The sequence below is a fragment of the Mustela nigripes genome, chromosome 13 (genome assembly GCF_022355385.1).
Source record: "Mustela nigripes isolate SB6536 chromosome 13, MUSNIG.SB6536, whole genome shotgun sequence".
Taxonomy (NCBI): Eukaryota; Metazoa; Chordata; class Mammalia; order Carnivora; family Mustelidae; genus Mustela; species Mustela nigripes.
This window is the reverse complement of record NC_081569.1, coordinates 27,336,995-27,353,909: the sequence shown is the minus strand read 5'-3', so window position 1 is coordinate 27,353,909 and position 16,915 is coordinate 27,336,995. Positions and strand designations below refer to the sequence as shown.

General features: G+C 43.0%; 1 protein-coding gene across 1 annotated transcript in view; it reads left to right on the top strand.

The window, feature by feature from the left end:
• Positions 1 to 12,098, top strand: part of SCAPER (S-phase cyclin A associated protein in the ER) — a 519,522-nt gene extending 507,424 nt beyond the window's left edge. The window contains exons 29-31 of the mRNA XM_059372064.1: positions 6,556 to 6,747; positions 9,312 to 9,363; positions 11,653 to 12,098. Of these exons, the coding sequence (XP_059228047.1) occupies positions 6,556 to 6,747; positions 9,312 to 9,363; positions 11,653 to 11,756 (348 nt within the window). The 3' untranslated portion in view covers positions 11,757 to 12,098. The remainder of the gene's footprint in view (positions 1 to 6,555; positions 6,748 to 9,311; positions 9,364 to 11,652) is intronic.
• Positions 12,099 to 16,915: the final 4,817 nt, after the last annotated feature.

Here is a 16,915-nt window from a genome sequence, read left to right as displayed (position 1 = left end):
GAGTTAGCTAAGCCTCTCTTTCTCTGTACCACTCATCTTTGTTTCTTGGATCGTGCTTATGCTGGGATTTTCTTTTCAGAGCTGTCAGAATGCACTTCCTACCCCACCACCGCAAGATCCTGGCTGGCATCCCCAGCTCTGTTTGCAGAGCTCTGTCCTGTGCAGGCAGGGCCAGGGAGAGGCCACGGCAGTGGCTTCCCAGGTAGCCTGAAGCTTTCCGAGGAGTCTCCGCCAGCATGCAGGGCCTGCTGCTGCCAGACCCCCATTCTAATGTGTGGCCCTTATGGAGAGAGGAGGGTGGGATGATGGAAAACACTCATTAGGTCTCGTACTGGGAGGGGGCTTCTGGTCCTACAAGTATATGGAAGCCAGATCCAGCAGGAGAAGACTTGGAGCAGCAAAACTGGTGAGATAACCATTCACATTATAGTCACAGATTCACATTATATTCTAAACCCTGAAGGCTACCATCTATCTCTCTCCCTGTTTTTTTCTTTTAATTCCAGTGTAGTTAACAGACAGTGTTACAATAGTTTCAGGTGTCCAGTATAGTGATTCAACAGTTCTATACAGTCCTCAGTGCTCATGATGATCCACCCACCACCTCCCCTCTGCGAATAATTTATCTGTTCTGTACAGTTGAGAGTCCGTTGTCTTTTCTTCTTTGCTCATTTGTTTTCTTTCTTAAATTCCAAATACGAGCATCTGTCTCTCTCTGACTTCTTTAATAATATTTTTTAAAGATATATTTATTTATTTGAGAGAGAGAACACGAGCAGGGCGGGGAAAGGTCTGATGAATTTGTTTCATGACTGACTTCTGACTGACTTCTTTCACTTAGCATTATACCCCTCTAGATTCATCCACATAGTTGCAAATGGCAAGATTTCATTCTTTTCATGGCTGAGTCATATTCCATTGTGTATATCCACCATATCATCTTTACCCATTCATCAGTCGGTGGACACGCAGGCTGCTTCCCTAAGTTGACTATCGTAAATAATGCTGCAGTAAACATATGGGTGCATGTGTCTTTTTGAATTAGTGTTTTTGTCTTCTCTGGATAAATACCCACTAGTGGAATTACTGGATCATATGGGAATTCTATTTACTATTTTGAGGAACCTCCATACAGTTTTCCCCAGTGGCTGCACCAGTTTGCATTCCCACCAACACTGCAAGAGGATTCCCCTTTCTCCACATCCTTGCCCACACTTGTCATTTCTTGTGTTTTTTATTTTAGTCATTCTGAATGACACCTCACACCTCAGGTGATATTTCTTTGTGGTTTTGATTTGCATTTCTCTGATAATGAGTGATGTTGAGCATCTTTTCATGTGTCTGTTGGCCATTCAGATCTCTTCTTTGGAGAAATGTCTGTTCGTGTCATCTGTCCATTTTTTAATTGGATTATTTGGGGTTTAGGTGTTGAGTTGTTTAAGTTTGGTTTTTGGTTTGGTTTGGTTTTCTTTTGTTTTTTTTAGAGAGAGCATGTGTAGGAGTGGGAATGGGGGTGCAGCAGAGGAAGAGAGAGAGAGAGACAGAATTTTAAGCAGACTTCATGCCCAGCCAGGATCCCAAAGCAGGACTCAGTCTCAGGACTCCTGAGATCAGGACCTGAGCTGAAATCAAGAGTCAGACACTTAAGTGACTGAACCACCCATGTATCCCTATAAGCTCATTATACATTTTGGATACTAACCCCTTATGTCATTTGCATATTTTTGCTCCCATTCTGTAGGCTGTCTTATAATTTTGTTGATTGTTCCCTTTGCTGTGCAGAATATCTATCCCTATTTTATAGAAAGGACCCTGAGGCTCAAATTGGTTAACTGACCAGAGCTAGCCTTAGGGCCCAGGGCTACCCAACAGCAAGCCGTCTTGAGCCTGTAGATTTGTGACTTACGGCCACTGAGAGACAATTGATTCCCCATCAACTCTGAAATATACCTGGTTAGCGAGGGTAGTCTTTCTTTCTTTTTTTCTTTTTTCTTTTAATTTTATTTATTTGACAGAGAAAGAGACAGCGAGAGAGGGAACACAAACAGGGGGAGTGGGAGAAGGAGAAGCAGGCTTCCTGCTGAGTAGGGAGCCCACTGGGGGGCTCCATCACAGGACCCTGGGATCATGACCTGAGCTGAAGGCAGATGCTTAACGCCTGAAATATTATGCTGGCCAGGAGCAGTTGAGGAATCAGCGCTGTGCTATGGGCTGAATTGTGTCCCCCAAAATGCATATTCTGTCCCTTAACCCCCAATGTGACTGTACTTGGAGATGAATAAGGTCATAAGGTGGAGTCTTAATGAGATAGGATTGGTGGCCTTCTAAGACTAGAAAGAGAGCTCTTTCTTTCTGTGTACACTCACCGAGGCAAGCACTCATGGAGGTGTCGGTCTACGCACCAAGAAGAGAGCACTCGTCAACCATGCTGGCACCCTGATCTTAGACTTTCAGGCTCCAGAACTATAAGAAAATAAATTTCCGTTGTTTAAGCCCTCCAGTCTATGGTATTTTGATACGGCAGCCGGAACAGACTAAAGCAGGCTGGTATTTGCATCTAGGAGCTTCTCTCCACCTAAAATTCCTCCCCACCCATCTGCCCTGAGGTCCAACCCACCCTCACAGTGCAGCCTTCCACGTTTACCTAAAAGTAATCCTTCCCTCCCACGGGGTTCCCTAATCCTTTGTCCTTCCCTTCTGATGACCCAGTCTCCTTTGTATTAGCTGTCATTTGCGTACATACCTCTGCTCCCTGAGAGCTGAAGCATGGATTCTGTGTTCCTATAGCACTTGGCACAGGAGGCACTCAGTAAATGTCGGCTGAATCTAGAGCTCTCTCCCGGCTTTGCCTCTCACTGCATCAAGTTATACTTCACCTATACTCTCTACTTTGTGAAAGCACAACAATTAGAGCTGGTGGATGGCCAGAGGTTGGCAGATGAAGGAATCAGCACATCCAGTTATCTAGTCCAGATTCCTTTAAAAAAAAATTTTTTTTTTTACTAGATTCCTTCTTAACACTAGCATTCAGATCCTCCTGGCCCTCCAGCAGGCTGTAGTACACATTGGCAGCATGTAAAGCCTTCTTATAAAGCCCCTTCTTCCCAGAACTGTTGATAGTTCCAAAACAAAGAGAGAGTGGGCGGTCCTCCCCCGTCCCCGCCACCATCATTCCCCCAAACCCCTGTCAATCATAATAACGAAAAAAGTGGTGCATACCAGGACATTTGGGTAAGAGATGTCTTTCACTGATGGTGGAATTATGCCCACCGGTTTCTGCTGAGAAGACCAGAGGAGGGACCCATGGTGCTCATAAGTACTCTTTCTTGTGTTCTAGCACAGGCAAATAGTTTCCGTATGATTTGTCTTAATTTCAAAGTGTAGGAATCTAGTTTTGAATGAAAAGGAATATATTTAAAGATCCAGCACCCTTGGTCATGTTCTCTCTCTTTATTGGGGCACTGGTGACACAGGTGTTTTCACTTTATAAAAATGGAGCTGTTTACTTAAGAGGTGCATGTATGTTATGCTTTGATGAGAAGTTTACTTTTGAGAAAATTCTCTACCTTGAAACCCAGAGAAACTGGACCATTTTCCCAGCGTTACACAACAAACTGGTGCCGGGAGTAAAGGCAAGAACCCAGGCCTCCCAGCTCTTTAGTTAGTACCTATGTGGAACTGCGCCTAAGAGCAAGTGGAAAGTTCAATTTCAATTTCTTTTGATCTGATTGTTGCTGGAAATTCCCCTCATTTCCTTGGAGCGCTGCTGTGCATCTGAAAGTGGACATCATATTGGAGAGGGGGTCTTCTCGTTATTATGGAGCCATCCTGGCCCCCTACATGCTGTCTAACTGATGACTGTGACCCCCAAAGAAATCTATAGCCAAGCACCTCCTTTCTCTCAGGGCAGTGGTCTGGAAAGGAGCTCTGTGGGAAGCCCCTTTGGGTGTGTGTTGGCCTGTGTGCCCTGAAAGGAAGGGCAGGTGGCCTGGCCAGGCTCAGGGTAGAACTCACCTTAGGCCTTATCAGCAGCCACTGGTCTAGAGAAAGGTGACAGACCGATAATTACAGCTCCATCTGGAAGGCAGAGAGAGAGAAAACATCCTTGTAAATCTGAGATTTTTCTTAACCGTTTGCATTTCATTCATTTGCCAAGACTTTCATATTCCGTGATGACTCTCTAAACCTTGGAAAGCTGGAGCAGCTCGTGTGACATTTGACCATGCCAAGGCCTGAGAGCGAGTGACTGGATGAAATAAACCTGAGCCTTGCCCTCAGCCCCTGATCAGCACCAAGCCTCTCGGGCAACTCTCTCCTGGCCCCGAAGGCCCTGCTCAGCAAGATCATGCTCTCTGTGCCCCAGCCTTGCTTCCCCGCCCCTGTGGGAAGTGATGAGCCTAATGACCACTCACCTGTGCTCACTGACAGCAAAATGCCACCCCTCTGTACCAGAATTACCCAGGAGTGGTCTTGCCCACTAGGTCTCAGTGCCCTAGTTTGGCCCCACCACGGACTTCCTAATCTTGTCTTCCCACAGTGTCAGAAATATGGTTCAAAGGACAGTGCTGATGAGATACCCCACTGCCTCACAGGCAAGCCAGGGGGTGTGGCTCTTAACCACCGCCCCCCCTTCCCCAGCAGACCTCTTACCTATAACCTGATTAAGTTCTCTCCTGGGTGGTCCTATGGGTAGAACACCCTACCCAAGGTGACCAAACTTCCTAACTCCATTTGTGTCTTCTGCACTATAGAGACTTAAAAATAGTGGCCTCTGGTAGGTCATCTCATGAGACTGCTGGTGACCTCTGTAAGCTCACTTCTTCAACAGGCAAGTGAGAGCCAGCTCCATTCCTGGAAGGAACTTCCAGGCCCCCGAGGGGCTCTGCTTTGGCCCATGAGGGTCAGGAGTCCAGGTGGAAGAAGTTCTCATTAAGCTGGCACATTCTGTGCTCATTTACCAGGAACCAGGAGCTGTCATCTTTGAGTTAACATTGTGCCTGTGCCAGCCAGACTGGCTGGTTTAATATCTTTTCAATTAGTGAATCTTCCAATAATAGCATTTTAACAATGAAGTTCCAAAGAAAAAAACTTCTGCTTCATTTTTGGACAAGGGGGAAAAGAGACTTATAATAATGGGATCATTATAAATTCTAAAGTGGTGGTCATTTGGCTGTGCTACAAAATTTGTAGCTAATAATTAAAATAAAGCTTTAAGTAAATGCTTTATCAACAAAATAGATGATGGGACATATTTTTCTCAGCCAGTGGTCAGAAACGGCTGCACATAGCCATGTGCTGAATTGTCACACTGTGAGTCTTTAAAATTCCTGCTGGATTTGAAGGTATTAACAAGTCCCTATCAACATTCTCTAAAGGTTTTTGATGTCATTTTAGCTATTGAACTAAAATATGTGAACTATTACTTTGTTGATTTTGTTCTTAAACCAAACTGCATTATCATCTGAGAGTGTGTTCTTAAAGTATTGTTAAAAGTACTTTGAAAACTTGTAAATCCCTGTAATTTATGTTTCTCCTGCCTCTGCTATTTCACTCTGTCCTTCTGGTTTTAATTTGAATGCAGTCCTGTCTGGGTGTGTACCTGTAAAATTATGTTTTTCCAAGTACAATTTACAGTCCTGACCTTAGATTTTACAGTGTTCCTAGCTTTCTATGAGCTTCCTCTTATACCAAGAAGTGGGCTTTGGGTCACCAAGCTCTTTCATATTAGAACCGTCTAATCAAGGTTACTTGAAACAGATCTGATTTTGACATTTCCTTAGTTTATCATGGAGGACTAGGGAGTAAATTAGGAGGGCTTCCCTTCAAGTCCATTAATTGCATTGCCCCATTTCTTAAAATGTACACAGTTGTAAACCTAGACTGCTTCAAGACAAGAGTCTCATTTATCTAAACAATTCTCCTTTTAGACTCAATGGCACTGATGGAAACACAGATAAGGAGTATGGATCAGAGGAAGGATCTTTTGGAGCCTGTGCTTGCTGAAACTTCCCACTCTCCTTACAGTCCCCTTTTCTTTGCAAGGGCTCATCTGCGTAGTGAATAGGTCTGTCTATTCCAGGAGCTAGGTTCGGGGAAGACTGCAGCAGGCAGAGGGGTAGGAGAGGGCATCTTTCCTCTGAGCGAGCTTTTGGCAGGTTTCAAGCAATAGGGCGGCTCTGCTTTAAGGGGGAGAAGGGGCAGGCGCGTTATTAAAGCGGTGTGTATCCTGAATCCATTTCGTAGGCATCCTCTCTCCTTTGGCAGCCATGCTCTTTACTGTGGAGTGTAAATGGCTGCAGAACTTTGGGAAGGAGATTTCTTTTCTTTCTGTTCCTTTCCAGTAGCACTTAGGAGTTCCGAGTCTCTCTCTCTCTCTTTTTTTTTTTTTTTGTTTTTGTTTTTTATTTTGTTGTTGTTGTTGTTGTTTTTCCTCTCCCTCTCTCCTTCCACTCCTTCTGCCTATCCTCCATGTTTCTTACAGACACTATTGGGGCTGCAGGAGGAAGGAGCAGGCACGGCTCTCTGGCAGTTGACATAGGTTCCCTCCTGTTTCAGGTAATCGTACAGTCTGGCCGCCACCCCACGGTCCTGCAGAAGCTCTGCCAGCTGCCCTTCCAGTATTTCAGTGACCCACGGCTGATCAAAGTGCTGTTCCCTTCACTTATCGCTGCTTGTTACAACAACCGTCAGAACAAGATCATTCTGGAGCAAGAGATGAGCTGTGTTTTACTGGCCACGTTCATTCAGGTACCTTCTGTCTCCTGCCTGATCCCCTGGCTTTATGTGTAAGCTAATGCAGTGGAAAAGTAAAAGTGAACCAGCTGTTTATTCTTGCCATTTTGAATTTTGCACGTATCTCTGTGCTTGAAAATTACTTTCTAAAATATGAGGGTAGTAAAACTGGGGTTGAGTGTTATGCAACTTCTACTTGGAGGATTTCAAGAAAAGGACATTTTTCCAGTTGATGAAATGGTAAAACCCACACCAAGGAAATGTTTTTAAAAAGATGGCCCAACTTCTTTAAGGCTTTAGCACTGACATGCATCTAGCTTTCAGCCTCGCTGCAGGGAACAGATAAGGATTACGGAAGAAAGATCAAGTAAAACTTCAATTGATTTGTAAGTTTTTAAATAAATATGATTCATATACACATCTGTGTATGTGTCATAAAATCTTGCTATATTGCTTTTTTAAAAGATCTAATGCTTGTAAGAATGGCCTTATATTTTTCTGATCCAGCTCAAGTCTATAGGACTGGAATCAGAATTAGCGCTGGAGCAAAGTATAGCAACGTTTCCGCAGCTAAATTAACTCAGTCAACTGACAATAGAAAATCAAGTTGGCTATTCTTTTTCCCGTCATTATAGATCATTAATTGTTGAAAATCTTCCATTTTCTTTTAAATGTTCTACCATAAAAACCAGTGTGTTTTTGTTCCATGACGTACGTGTGATTAACAGACAATGTTTTCTGTTTGTAATAATGAAACAGAAAGCAGAGCTCTGTATTAGTGTTTTCCCTTATCCTGGCTAGTATGCACATATCATCGTTGAAAGGATGCGATCCTTCCTGGCTGGTTGGGATGGCTGAAGAGTCTAGCTTTCTTCACCTTAGACAGCAGTTCGGGGTTTACATTTTTTAAACTATCCTCTATAAGATGACCAATCAATAAATACAACTAGATCAGTTGTGTTTAGAAATGTCTACTTTCAGCTTAGTTATTCTCTTTGAGTCTGGGTTCTATTTTCTGAAAAATTTTTCAAAGCTATTCAGATCCACAGGTAGGGTATGGATTTTCAAAAAAAAAAAAAAAAAAAACTTACAGTTAAATTAAAATCTTGATGAAGTCTTACGTAACCATCAATTCAACATTTAAGAATTCTCATATATTCTTAAAGCCTTATGGTTAAAAATTAAATAGAAAATATGATATAGAGGTTTTTTAAGACTGATCTTAGAATTCTTTCTCTTGTTCAACAGGTAATTCTTTCCCTCCACCGCCCCCGCTCTGGGGTACTGGGCACTGTTCTAGGCACTGGGAATAATCAATCAAAAATAAGCAATCAAAAAATACAGCAATACAAAAAAAAAAACATAAAAATCCCTGCCTTTATAGATCTTTCATTAAAGTTGGGGGAGTCAAACAAACAAACCAACAAAAAAATAAGTCAAACAAATAGCATGTCAGATGGTGTTAAGCGCTGGAAAGAGGGGTAGGGACTTCCAGGGGGTGATGAGCAGAGAGGCCTCAACCAAGACAGTGATATTTGAGCAAAAACAATCTTGCATCTATACCAGCTTAGTCCCTTACATTTTCAACTGCCTGGAAAACAATTTATAAAAGTACAAATGATATCAGACTCTAAAGTAAAGAACATATGTATTACTTGTTTTTATCTCGTATCGATCTTAAAGTATTTCTCTCTCTCTTTTTTAAAGATTTTATTTTTTATTTGACAGAGACACAGCGAGAGAGGGAACACAAGCAGGGGGAGTGGGAGAGGGAGAAGCAGGCTGCAGGACTCAATCCCAGGACCCTGAGATCATGACCTGAGCCAAAGGCAGATGCTTAACAACTAACCCATACAGGCACCCCATCTTTAAAGTATTTCTAAGACAGTTAAATGTAATTTAACACATTTAACATACATTGGGACACACACATTTTGTAAATGTTATAGAAATTTCTTATTTGAGATAGCTTCTTAGATTAGTGAAATTGAATCAGGTCTTCATTTCTATAATTATTATCAGGGAAATAAATATATATTAGATTTGAGTTTATAGAATGGTTCTTTGAGGTCCCCATGTGTTAGAGTATTAATAGTCACTAGAAAATGATACTAAAAATAGGAGCTGGTGGTATGTCATAGGTTTATGAAAATTTACGTATTATGTACGATATTTTTCACTTTCCCTCTAAAAGTGAAATTTCTAGACTTTAAAGATTTAGATGTAGATTGTATAAGACCTTTTAGAATCATGCTTTTTTTAAAAAGTGTTAAAAACCTGTCAATATTTTAGGATAATTAATCTGCCCAAAGCCTTCAGTTTGTTAGCTGAAAGAAAGTTATCGTTTTTACAACAGACAGCAGCATAGCCACTACTGATCCTTAGCAAGATGTAAGTCATCACTGTTCAATTTAAATTGAGAGAACCTGAACATCAACTTCATAAGCTTTTATATTTGGGCTCCAGAGTATTCATGCTAAGATGGTTCTCTCAGAATTCAGAAGCACATCTGAAGCTGCCCTCAGCGGAATTCTCTGTGTCTAGCTTTGGTATAAAAACATTTTCCTTGTCTCACACAGGATTTTGAACAGACATCAGGTCAGGCAGATAACCAGCCTCATCAGCCCAAAGGTACGTCTCTATTGAAATCAAATTGTCGTGTGTTTGTTAGCCGAACAGACATGTTTCTAACTCCACCCTCTGGAACTGTTACAGGAATCAATTTATTACACCACCTAAAACATTTGAGATCTGGATATCAAGTATATTTCAATGAGTAAAGAAACAGACTTTGTCATCAACATGAATGCATCAGAACATACAGAGAAATCTATGGAAGTAAAAATCTATGGAAGTAAAAGAAAAGCACAAAACATCTTTCTGTAATTTATATTCACCTCATGCAAGATATAATAAATGGTGACTAATTACTAAAGAGCTGCTTCATAATACAGAGACAAGCAGATCATTAAGATTCACCTACATTCCTCACATAAATGCTAAAATCACATGGGTTTGGTTTCCTATGTTCAGAATAAAACTATTAATGATAGTAGCCCATATTTTCCCCCTATTTTTTTTTATTGAGAATATAAAGTATAAAATTGTTTTTCTTGGAGAAAAAGCCAACAGATTAGCAAGAGTTCAAAGACCAAAGATTTATAAGCTTTTTTTTTTCCTGTAGTGTTCCTGATGAGGTGTTTCCTATGATCAGAGCAAGAGATGTAGAATCTTAAAGTGCATTTTTACTTTTCTATTCACACTGTAATTGAGAAGTATTTTTACTTTTCTATTCACACTGTAATTGAGAAGTACAAGTTGCTCGTTGTCTGACTGTCAGGACAGCATCTCTGATTAATGAGACCCTAATACAGATTTTCCCCAATTCTTCCATTAGTGTGATAGTCTTTAAAGTGGCCAGAGGCCCACTTCCAGCAGGACCCTCTAGGGCCCCCACAAAGTAGCCCCTACTTAGGGGGGGTGAGGAGTCACGTTGGACACACACACACACACACACGTGCACCAATTGTCTATGGGGACAGGTGTTGAAAAGTACATAGAAAAGAATATAAAGCTGTAACAATATCATGAAAAAAATGTCATGTTTTATTGATCAGGCATTCAGAGAAGTAAACAGAAAGCTATGCCCCTTTTCAGAAATTCCAGTCAACATCATAGTCAGTACCATTTGTCTAAGCCAGAATTAGCGTGCAAGTTCAGGTCTGCCCTGACTCACTCACAGCCTCTTTTTTAAGCTATTGGAGCCTGCATGGGAGAAATCAGTATAATTTGTTACCATTTCTTATAAAGCAATGTCTTAAATCTTGAATATATAAAAATATCTTTAAAAATCTTCTAATGTATTTATTTTTAATAGTACAGCATTTTTTTTTTTCGCCAGTAAGAAGTATAGACATTGTTTTTCTTCCTTTCTCTAGGCTGTAAGGATGAGTCACCATTTGCTACATATCTGGCAGGCAGAGTCCTAAGAGCCCGGACTGTCTGCATGGTGGGCTGAGGCCTGTGGGAGTTTCAACTTACTTTCTTTTCCCAGGGCCCATCTTCTCTGATGTCCATGCTTTCCCCAGTTACGATGGGCTTAATCCACAATACAGCAAATGGGGCCTTGTTCTCTGCATTTGTCAGAAAGAGTCATCATTATATTGGTGACAGCTCCTGATATGCTTACCTGGTTTAAAAGAAACGATTATGCCACACTAAGTGCCAGTCTGCACTTTGGATGTCTGTTCCCCTTTGGTTAGATTTAGTCCCCATAAAATGTTTCAAGGCATTTTGAGTTCATCACCCAGGAAAGCTCCGCATTGTAAGTGTAAAGCAGCTCCTCATAGCACCATATTCTTAATTGCTAAAGAATTCTGGTGTTCCAGTCTCACTGCTTGATCACTCTCCAGCTACGAAGATTGTTTTCTTTGCCCACATCATAACCAATAAAGTTCCTACTCATCCCCTCTGCTTTGTTAGATGGCTGAACACCAGATTTGAGCTTTTTAAAAGTCATGCTTAAAATATTTAAATTAGACTATTTTAGAAGATAAACATCGAGTTTACATACAGATTTACCTTTTCAAGGTTATCTTAAGAATGAATATCTATCATTTTATTTTGTTCACCATACTTACTTTCCCCTGTTTTCTTATTCTGGAGTCCAAAAACAATCTTTTATAATGTTTTACAGAGGGGGGTTAATGTCTGAATATGTGAGAAGCACAAAATCAATTGTGATTTTATATATATATATATAGTGCTGTAGGTAGAGATAAACAGATCAATTACTTTCTTTATATAAACTTACATCATGGTTTATTTGAAGTGAATGACTCCATTTTGTAGTCAGATATCAAAATAATTTCAGTTGCTTAAACATCAAAGAATTTAACTATTTTCTTTTTTCCCTCTCAGGAAAATTCCTTGGTTCCCAAGACTATCTTGAACTGGCTAACAGATTTCCTCAGGAGGCCTGGGAAGAAGCTCGACAGTTTTTTTTAAAAAAAGAGAAAAAATAAATGACTTTGTTAGTTCTGTATTTGAGTACCCTTGTTAATATTTTAAATTGTTCAAACAAATGTTCTAACTGTTCCTTAAGAAACTCATTTTCACATGTTTATACTCTACCCCTGCACTGTAGATATGGTATATACTTTGCACTATTTATAATGCCTGTAGATACTTTAATGGTCTAATTCTACAAGTTGAGTTTATTTCATTTATGCACAATATTTTGGAGTTCAGTAACCTACATCCTATGATAATATATACTTTGCATTTATTTGTAACATGGGTGAAATTAGACATTAAATTAGCAAGTCTGTTTTGTTCTTGTAATAAAATAACTTATTCTGTTTGCAGTGGTGACTTTTCTTATTAAGGCAGTAAAATTTGGAAAGAAAAATGTTAACCCCAACTCTGGGAGTGTCTTAGTTAAAGACTTAAAGTTAACCTCTAAATTTCCCTTTTTAAGGTGTGGAGTAAAGATGTTTTAACGCTTGGGTATTCTAATTATATAATATGTTTAGGGGACCATTTGAAATGGACTGGGAACCCTGTGTTCATTGGTCTGCCCAGCTTTTCCTGGCAGATAGTACTGAGAGCTTCCTATAGCATTGCTGAACTGAAATTATTCTCCAGAATAAACATAAGCGATTCAAAATGATGAGCCACAGTGAATCACCTTGAAGTATTTTCTCAATAATTGTGAAGTCAACGCTGAAGTAAAAGTAAAACAGAAGGCCACGAGGGCTCTGGGTAAAAGTTGTAATCGACCCCCGTGCACCGCTCACAGTTGAACATGAGAAGTCCGCCCGGGAGACGTCGACCTTTTCCCAGCTCCTGCTCATCCTTTCTCCACGTTAAGCCGATGGTCAGTGCTAAGCTGTTCATTGAGTGACAACTGTAATCATTTCTGTCAGATAAGGATCAAACATTATCAAGAAAAGAAGATCTGGTTGGGAAAAAAGTGGCCTGAATATGTGTCAGAGACCAGAGTACAGGGAAGTCGGATGGGCGGGACTAGAAAAATTTAATCGGTTTTTTTAAAGCAAACTTAGCCTACCTAATGTTCAGGACACTTCTTTCTGGAGCCTCACAAAACTGCTGAGTTACATGTATGTTGTTTTTACTTTTTTGCAAATCGGAAGAAATAAAGAGGTCCCCAAAATTCAAACAATCCATCAATCGATCGACGGCGACCGTCCCCCGCACCCCCAGCCCCGCGCACCTCGCCCCTACCGGGTGCGCTGCGGGACTCGGCCGGCGCGGGACCCGGCCGGCGCGGGACCCGGCCGGCGCGGGACCCGGCGTTTTCCGCGCGTCGGGCCACTGCCTGGCGGCGGCTCCAACCCCACCAATCTCGCCAGGGCCGCGGGGCGGGGGCCGCCCGCTCCCGAGCCGGTGGGACCCGCTCCGGGGGAAGCCCCTCCTGCCAGGGCTCTCCGGGGGCGACTCGGTCCGGAGGCGCGGAATCCGAGACACCGCCCGCGGCGCGCGCAGAACCAAGCCGAGCCGGGCTGTGCGCCGGGACCCTCCTCCCGGAAGGCTGCCGGGGCTCTTCTGCTGCCCCGGGGGGGGGGGAGGCAGGCGGGCGCCCCCCCCCCCCCCCCGCTCGCTCCGCGACCCGCAGCGGCCAGCCCGGGGCGCCCCAGCCAGGAGAGGAGTTCCCGAACACCGCCCGCCCAGCGCGTCTTGGGGCGTGAACGCAGAATCCTTGTAGCTGAAAGGAATAATCAAATATTTATAAGATTTCCTGCACGACGCTTCACAATAGAATATACTTCTTATCTAGTCGGAAATTTGCCAGAAAGTCATAAATAATTGAGACAGCTGTGATTAACCTCCCAGAAACCATACCAGAATTCGCAATTAAACATTTAATTGAAAAGTGTCTTTTGCCCCCTCGTCCGGGAGGGGAGGGGGGGTGGTTGATGGAGACAAATGCCGGCTCCGCCCGGCTAGGGAGTTTGCGAGAATCCGGCCTGGAGTTCCGCGGCGCCCCGCGACTCGCATGGTTTCTTGTGTCTCTCGAGTTCCCTCCTTTAAGGCGCGTTTGGCGCGGCCATTGATTTAAGCTCTAACTCCCCTGAGTTTTACGACTCCCAAACTCTCCAGGGATCGGGGAGCGCGGCGCGCAGGTGAGCGCCGGCACATCTCGTTCCAATCTGCGGGGACGAGTGCCACCCACTGGCTTTCTCCTGCGGCGGGGGCCGCGTCTCGGGTCTCCCGAGGCTCCGGAGCCACAGGTGGGTCACGCCGCGCCCAGGCGAAAGGCCTCTGCTGGGGCCAGCCTGTAAAGCTGACGGTGTGAATGGGCACAGCCGGGGCAAAAGCAACTATTTCGCTCGGGCATCAGAGCCCAGAATCTAAGCCAAAGAGGAAAAAAGCTGTCCGCGGCCCGGCAGCGATGACATTTGAGCGCCCAACTCGGTTGTCCAACCGAGTTTCCTGCTCCCGGCCGCAGCTCGCTTTCCGGGGAGCCTGGCAGGGCTCGTCGTCTTTCTGGTCGCCCAACAGGATGTCGGGGCTGCAGCTTCCTGCCCGAAGTTCCGGAGCCTCTCCCAGGCTCCAGACACTCGGGGCCTCTGTGACCCCCCCCCCATCCCTGACCGCCACCCCTGTTAAGCCCAGGTCTGGACTTCACCGGCCGGACCAGCCTGCCCCTTCGTCCGTCCGTCCGTCCGTCCGTCCTACCTTCCTCCCTTCCTTTCTTCCTCTTTTCCTCCCTTCCGTCCCTCCCCCAGCTCGGAAACTTGGGTCCTTTCTTCTAGATCTCCTTGCCAGCCTTGCCAGCCTTCTAAATTCTTCGTTCTCAATAATCTGCAAAGAGATTACTCCTCACCGTCCCTATTCTTGCACTGCTCTCTCCAGTTCCCACACCCTGACACAGGGGTTCTCCCGCCTTCTGTATTCAAACCACCCCCTTATCCAGTTTCCCGGTGAGGAGATTCTCAGCCTTACTGAACCCCTGCCCCGTTGCCCACTCCCTGACTCACTCTCCTGCCAGCTCCTAACCTTCTGGACAAAGGCCCCACTCACCTAACACTCCTGCCTTTCTTTCCCGATTGCTGTGGGGCCCCAAACTTGCTTTATAAATTGAGCCAACCCCAAATCCACGTCTGGATCCCAAAGAGTATATCCTTGTGCCCTTTCTCTCTGCCATTACTACTCTCAGTCCAACTGCATTTATCTTCATCAACAAGGTGCTAGTCTGTAATTGGTCACCCAATCCCCATTATTGCACTGAATCCCAGTATCTTGAGGAGAGTTTACCTTTACATCAATCAGACCCATATTTAAAAGCCTCTAATCTTCCCTACATCAGTTTAATAAACTCTGAATTTCCTGCTTAGAACTTCTCTTCAAATAGTTTATTATTCATTCATTGTTTCCTTTCCAGCATGCTGCTATTCAGCTAATTCTCTTGCTCTCTTTGGTCACCATTTTTATGGGAAAACACAGCTAACTAAATGTAAGGCAATGTATATCCTCCCCTAGGCAGCAGTGGTAGAATCTGAACATTTTCTAGAGAACAATCTTAGACAATGTCTCGTTTAAACCCAGTATTTGCAGCTCTGAGCTTTAAGTCATCCCACATTCAAAATTGAAAGGCTGATCTCTGTTCCACAAACCCATTAAATATTAAAGTTCATTGGGAATACTGCCACAGGGACTCTGAATTTCCCAGAATTGTGCAGCCTTTCAATATGTATTAAATTTTGTGGTATAATGGCCATAAAGTTTTCCATCTCTGGGAATCCCTTTCCTGCCTCAATTACATAGAGCTATCCAAATTATTAGATAAATCTTCTGGAAAAAAATATTATTCTAAAGTGAATCTAGTTAAATAACTCCCATTTTCCACCTATAGCCCCTTTTCATTGAACTGACTTTTTACCACACAATGGGGTTTCTCACTTACAAAGTTCAGTAAGCATAAAATACAAAATTTGTGATTGTTACAGGTAATTTAATTTACAAGGAAATCCCAGCTGTATTACTGAACATGTTTAAAGATGACCTGGGAACCAGTAAAACTGATATTTATTAATGTGGCTAACAAGCCATAGATTTGACACCTCACCAGCGACCATTGTAATAAGGTTTCAAAGTCAAAGCCTTTCCCCAGTGTAACCCACATGGGAAATGGTCTGCCCTTTCGGGCGGCTAGCAGCAAACTGCAGGAGAAGAGCTTATCATGTTTTCTACAGTAATACAGACAGTTTCAGGCATCCTGATACACAGTAACCACTTTTATCTGGGTAATTTCCCAATATTCAAAATCAGCACACTCACATAAATATCAAAAAGGGGAATTAGATATCTGATCCAAGAGTAAGAGTTCACTGTAATTAGATAGGCAGATGTTTCCATTCATAGCATTAAATAGTCTGTCAAAAGCAAAAATTCAGAGCTAATGAACAATATGTATTAATGAAATTCTTTGCTCAAGAACTTGTTTCCTTTTTTAAAATGACAAAACCCAATAAGCCGGATTAATCAAAAGTTTTTTAAAATTAAGTTTTCTTGGAAGTTTAGCCTCCTATCCAATGGCCAGCCAGAAGGTAAGAGGAAATATCTGTATTTCTGTTTGGGAGGGAATGGTCTCAGTTAAGGGAGTGAAGCCTCAAAGAACCTAACTCTGATGATTAAAACCGTTTCTAAGCACTTGAGAGGTAAAGCTGGTCCTCATTAACTCTACAGATCTCCTCCCTTATCTCTAAGTTTGTGCCACTATTTCCTAAATCCCAAAGAAAGGGAATGTTCTCTTCAAATTTTGTGCTGGCATCACCTTGACTTTGAGGAAGTAAAACATAAATTTGGCTTGATTTGCCCACCTCCCATTTTCTTTCAATAATTGACTGCCAGCCCTCCAGCTTTCCTTTTCTAATGGGGGCTCAGGGTTGGGGACTGGGTGGGGTCATGGAATCCTGCCATCAGCTCCCCTGAAAAACCTACGGTGACTTCTGGCCATCTGAGCAGCACATAGCTTCTTAACAGAAGGCACCTACGAGCGGCCACAACTGCCCCACGGACACATTTTTCCTTACCAGACTCTACCTGAGCCATCCCCTATTCAGGGCATTTCCCTCTTTCAAAACAAATCCTGTACAAAGGAGGATATACTTGCGGGTCATTTATCTCGAGGGACAAGGAAGCAGAAACCCAATGCCAG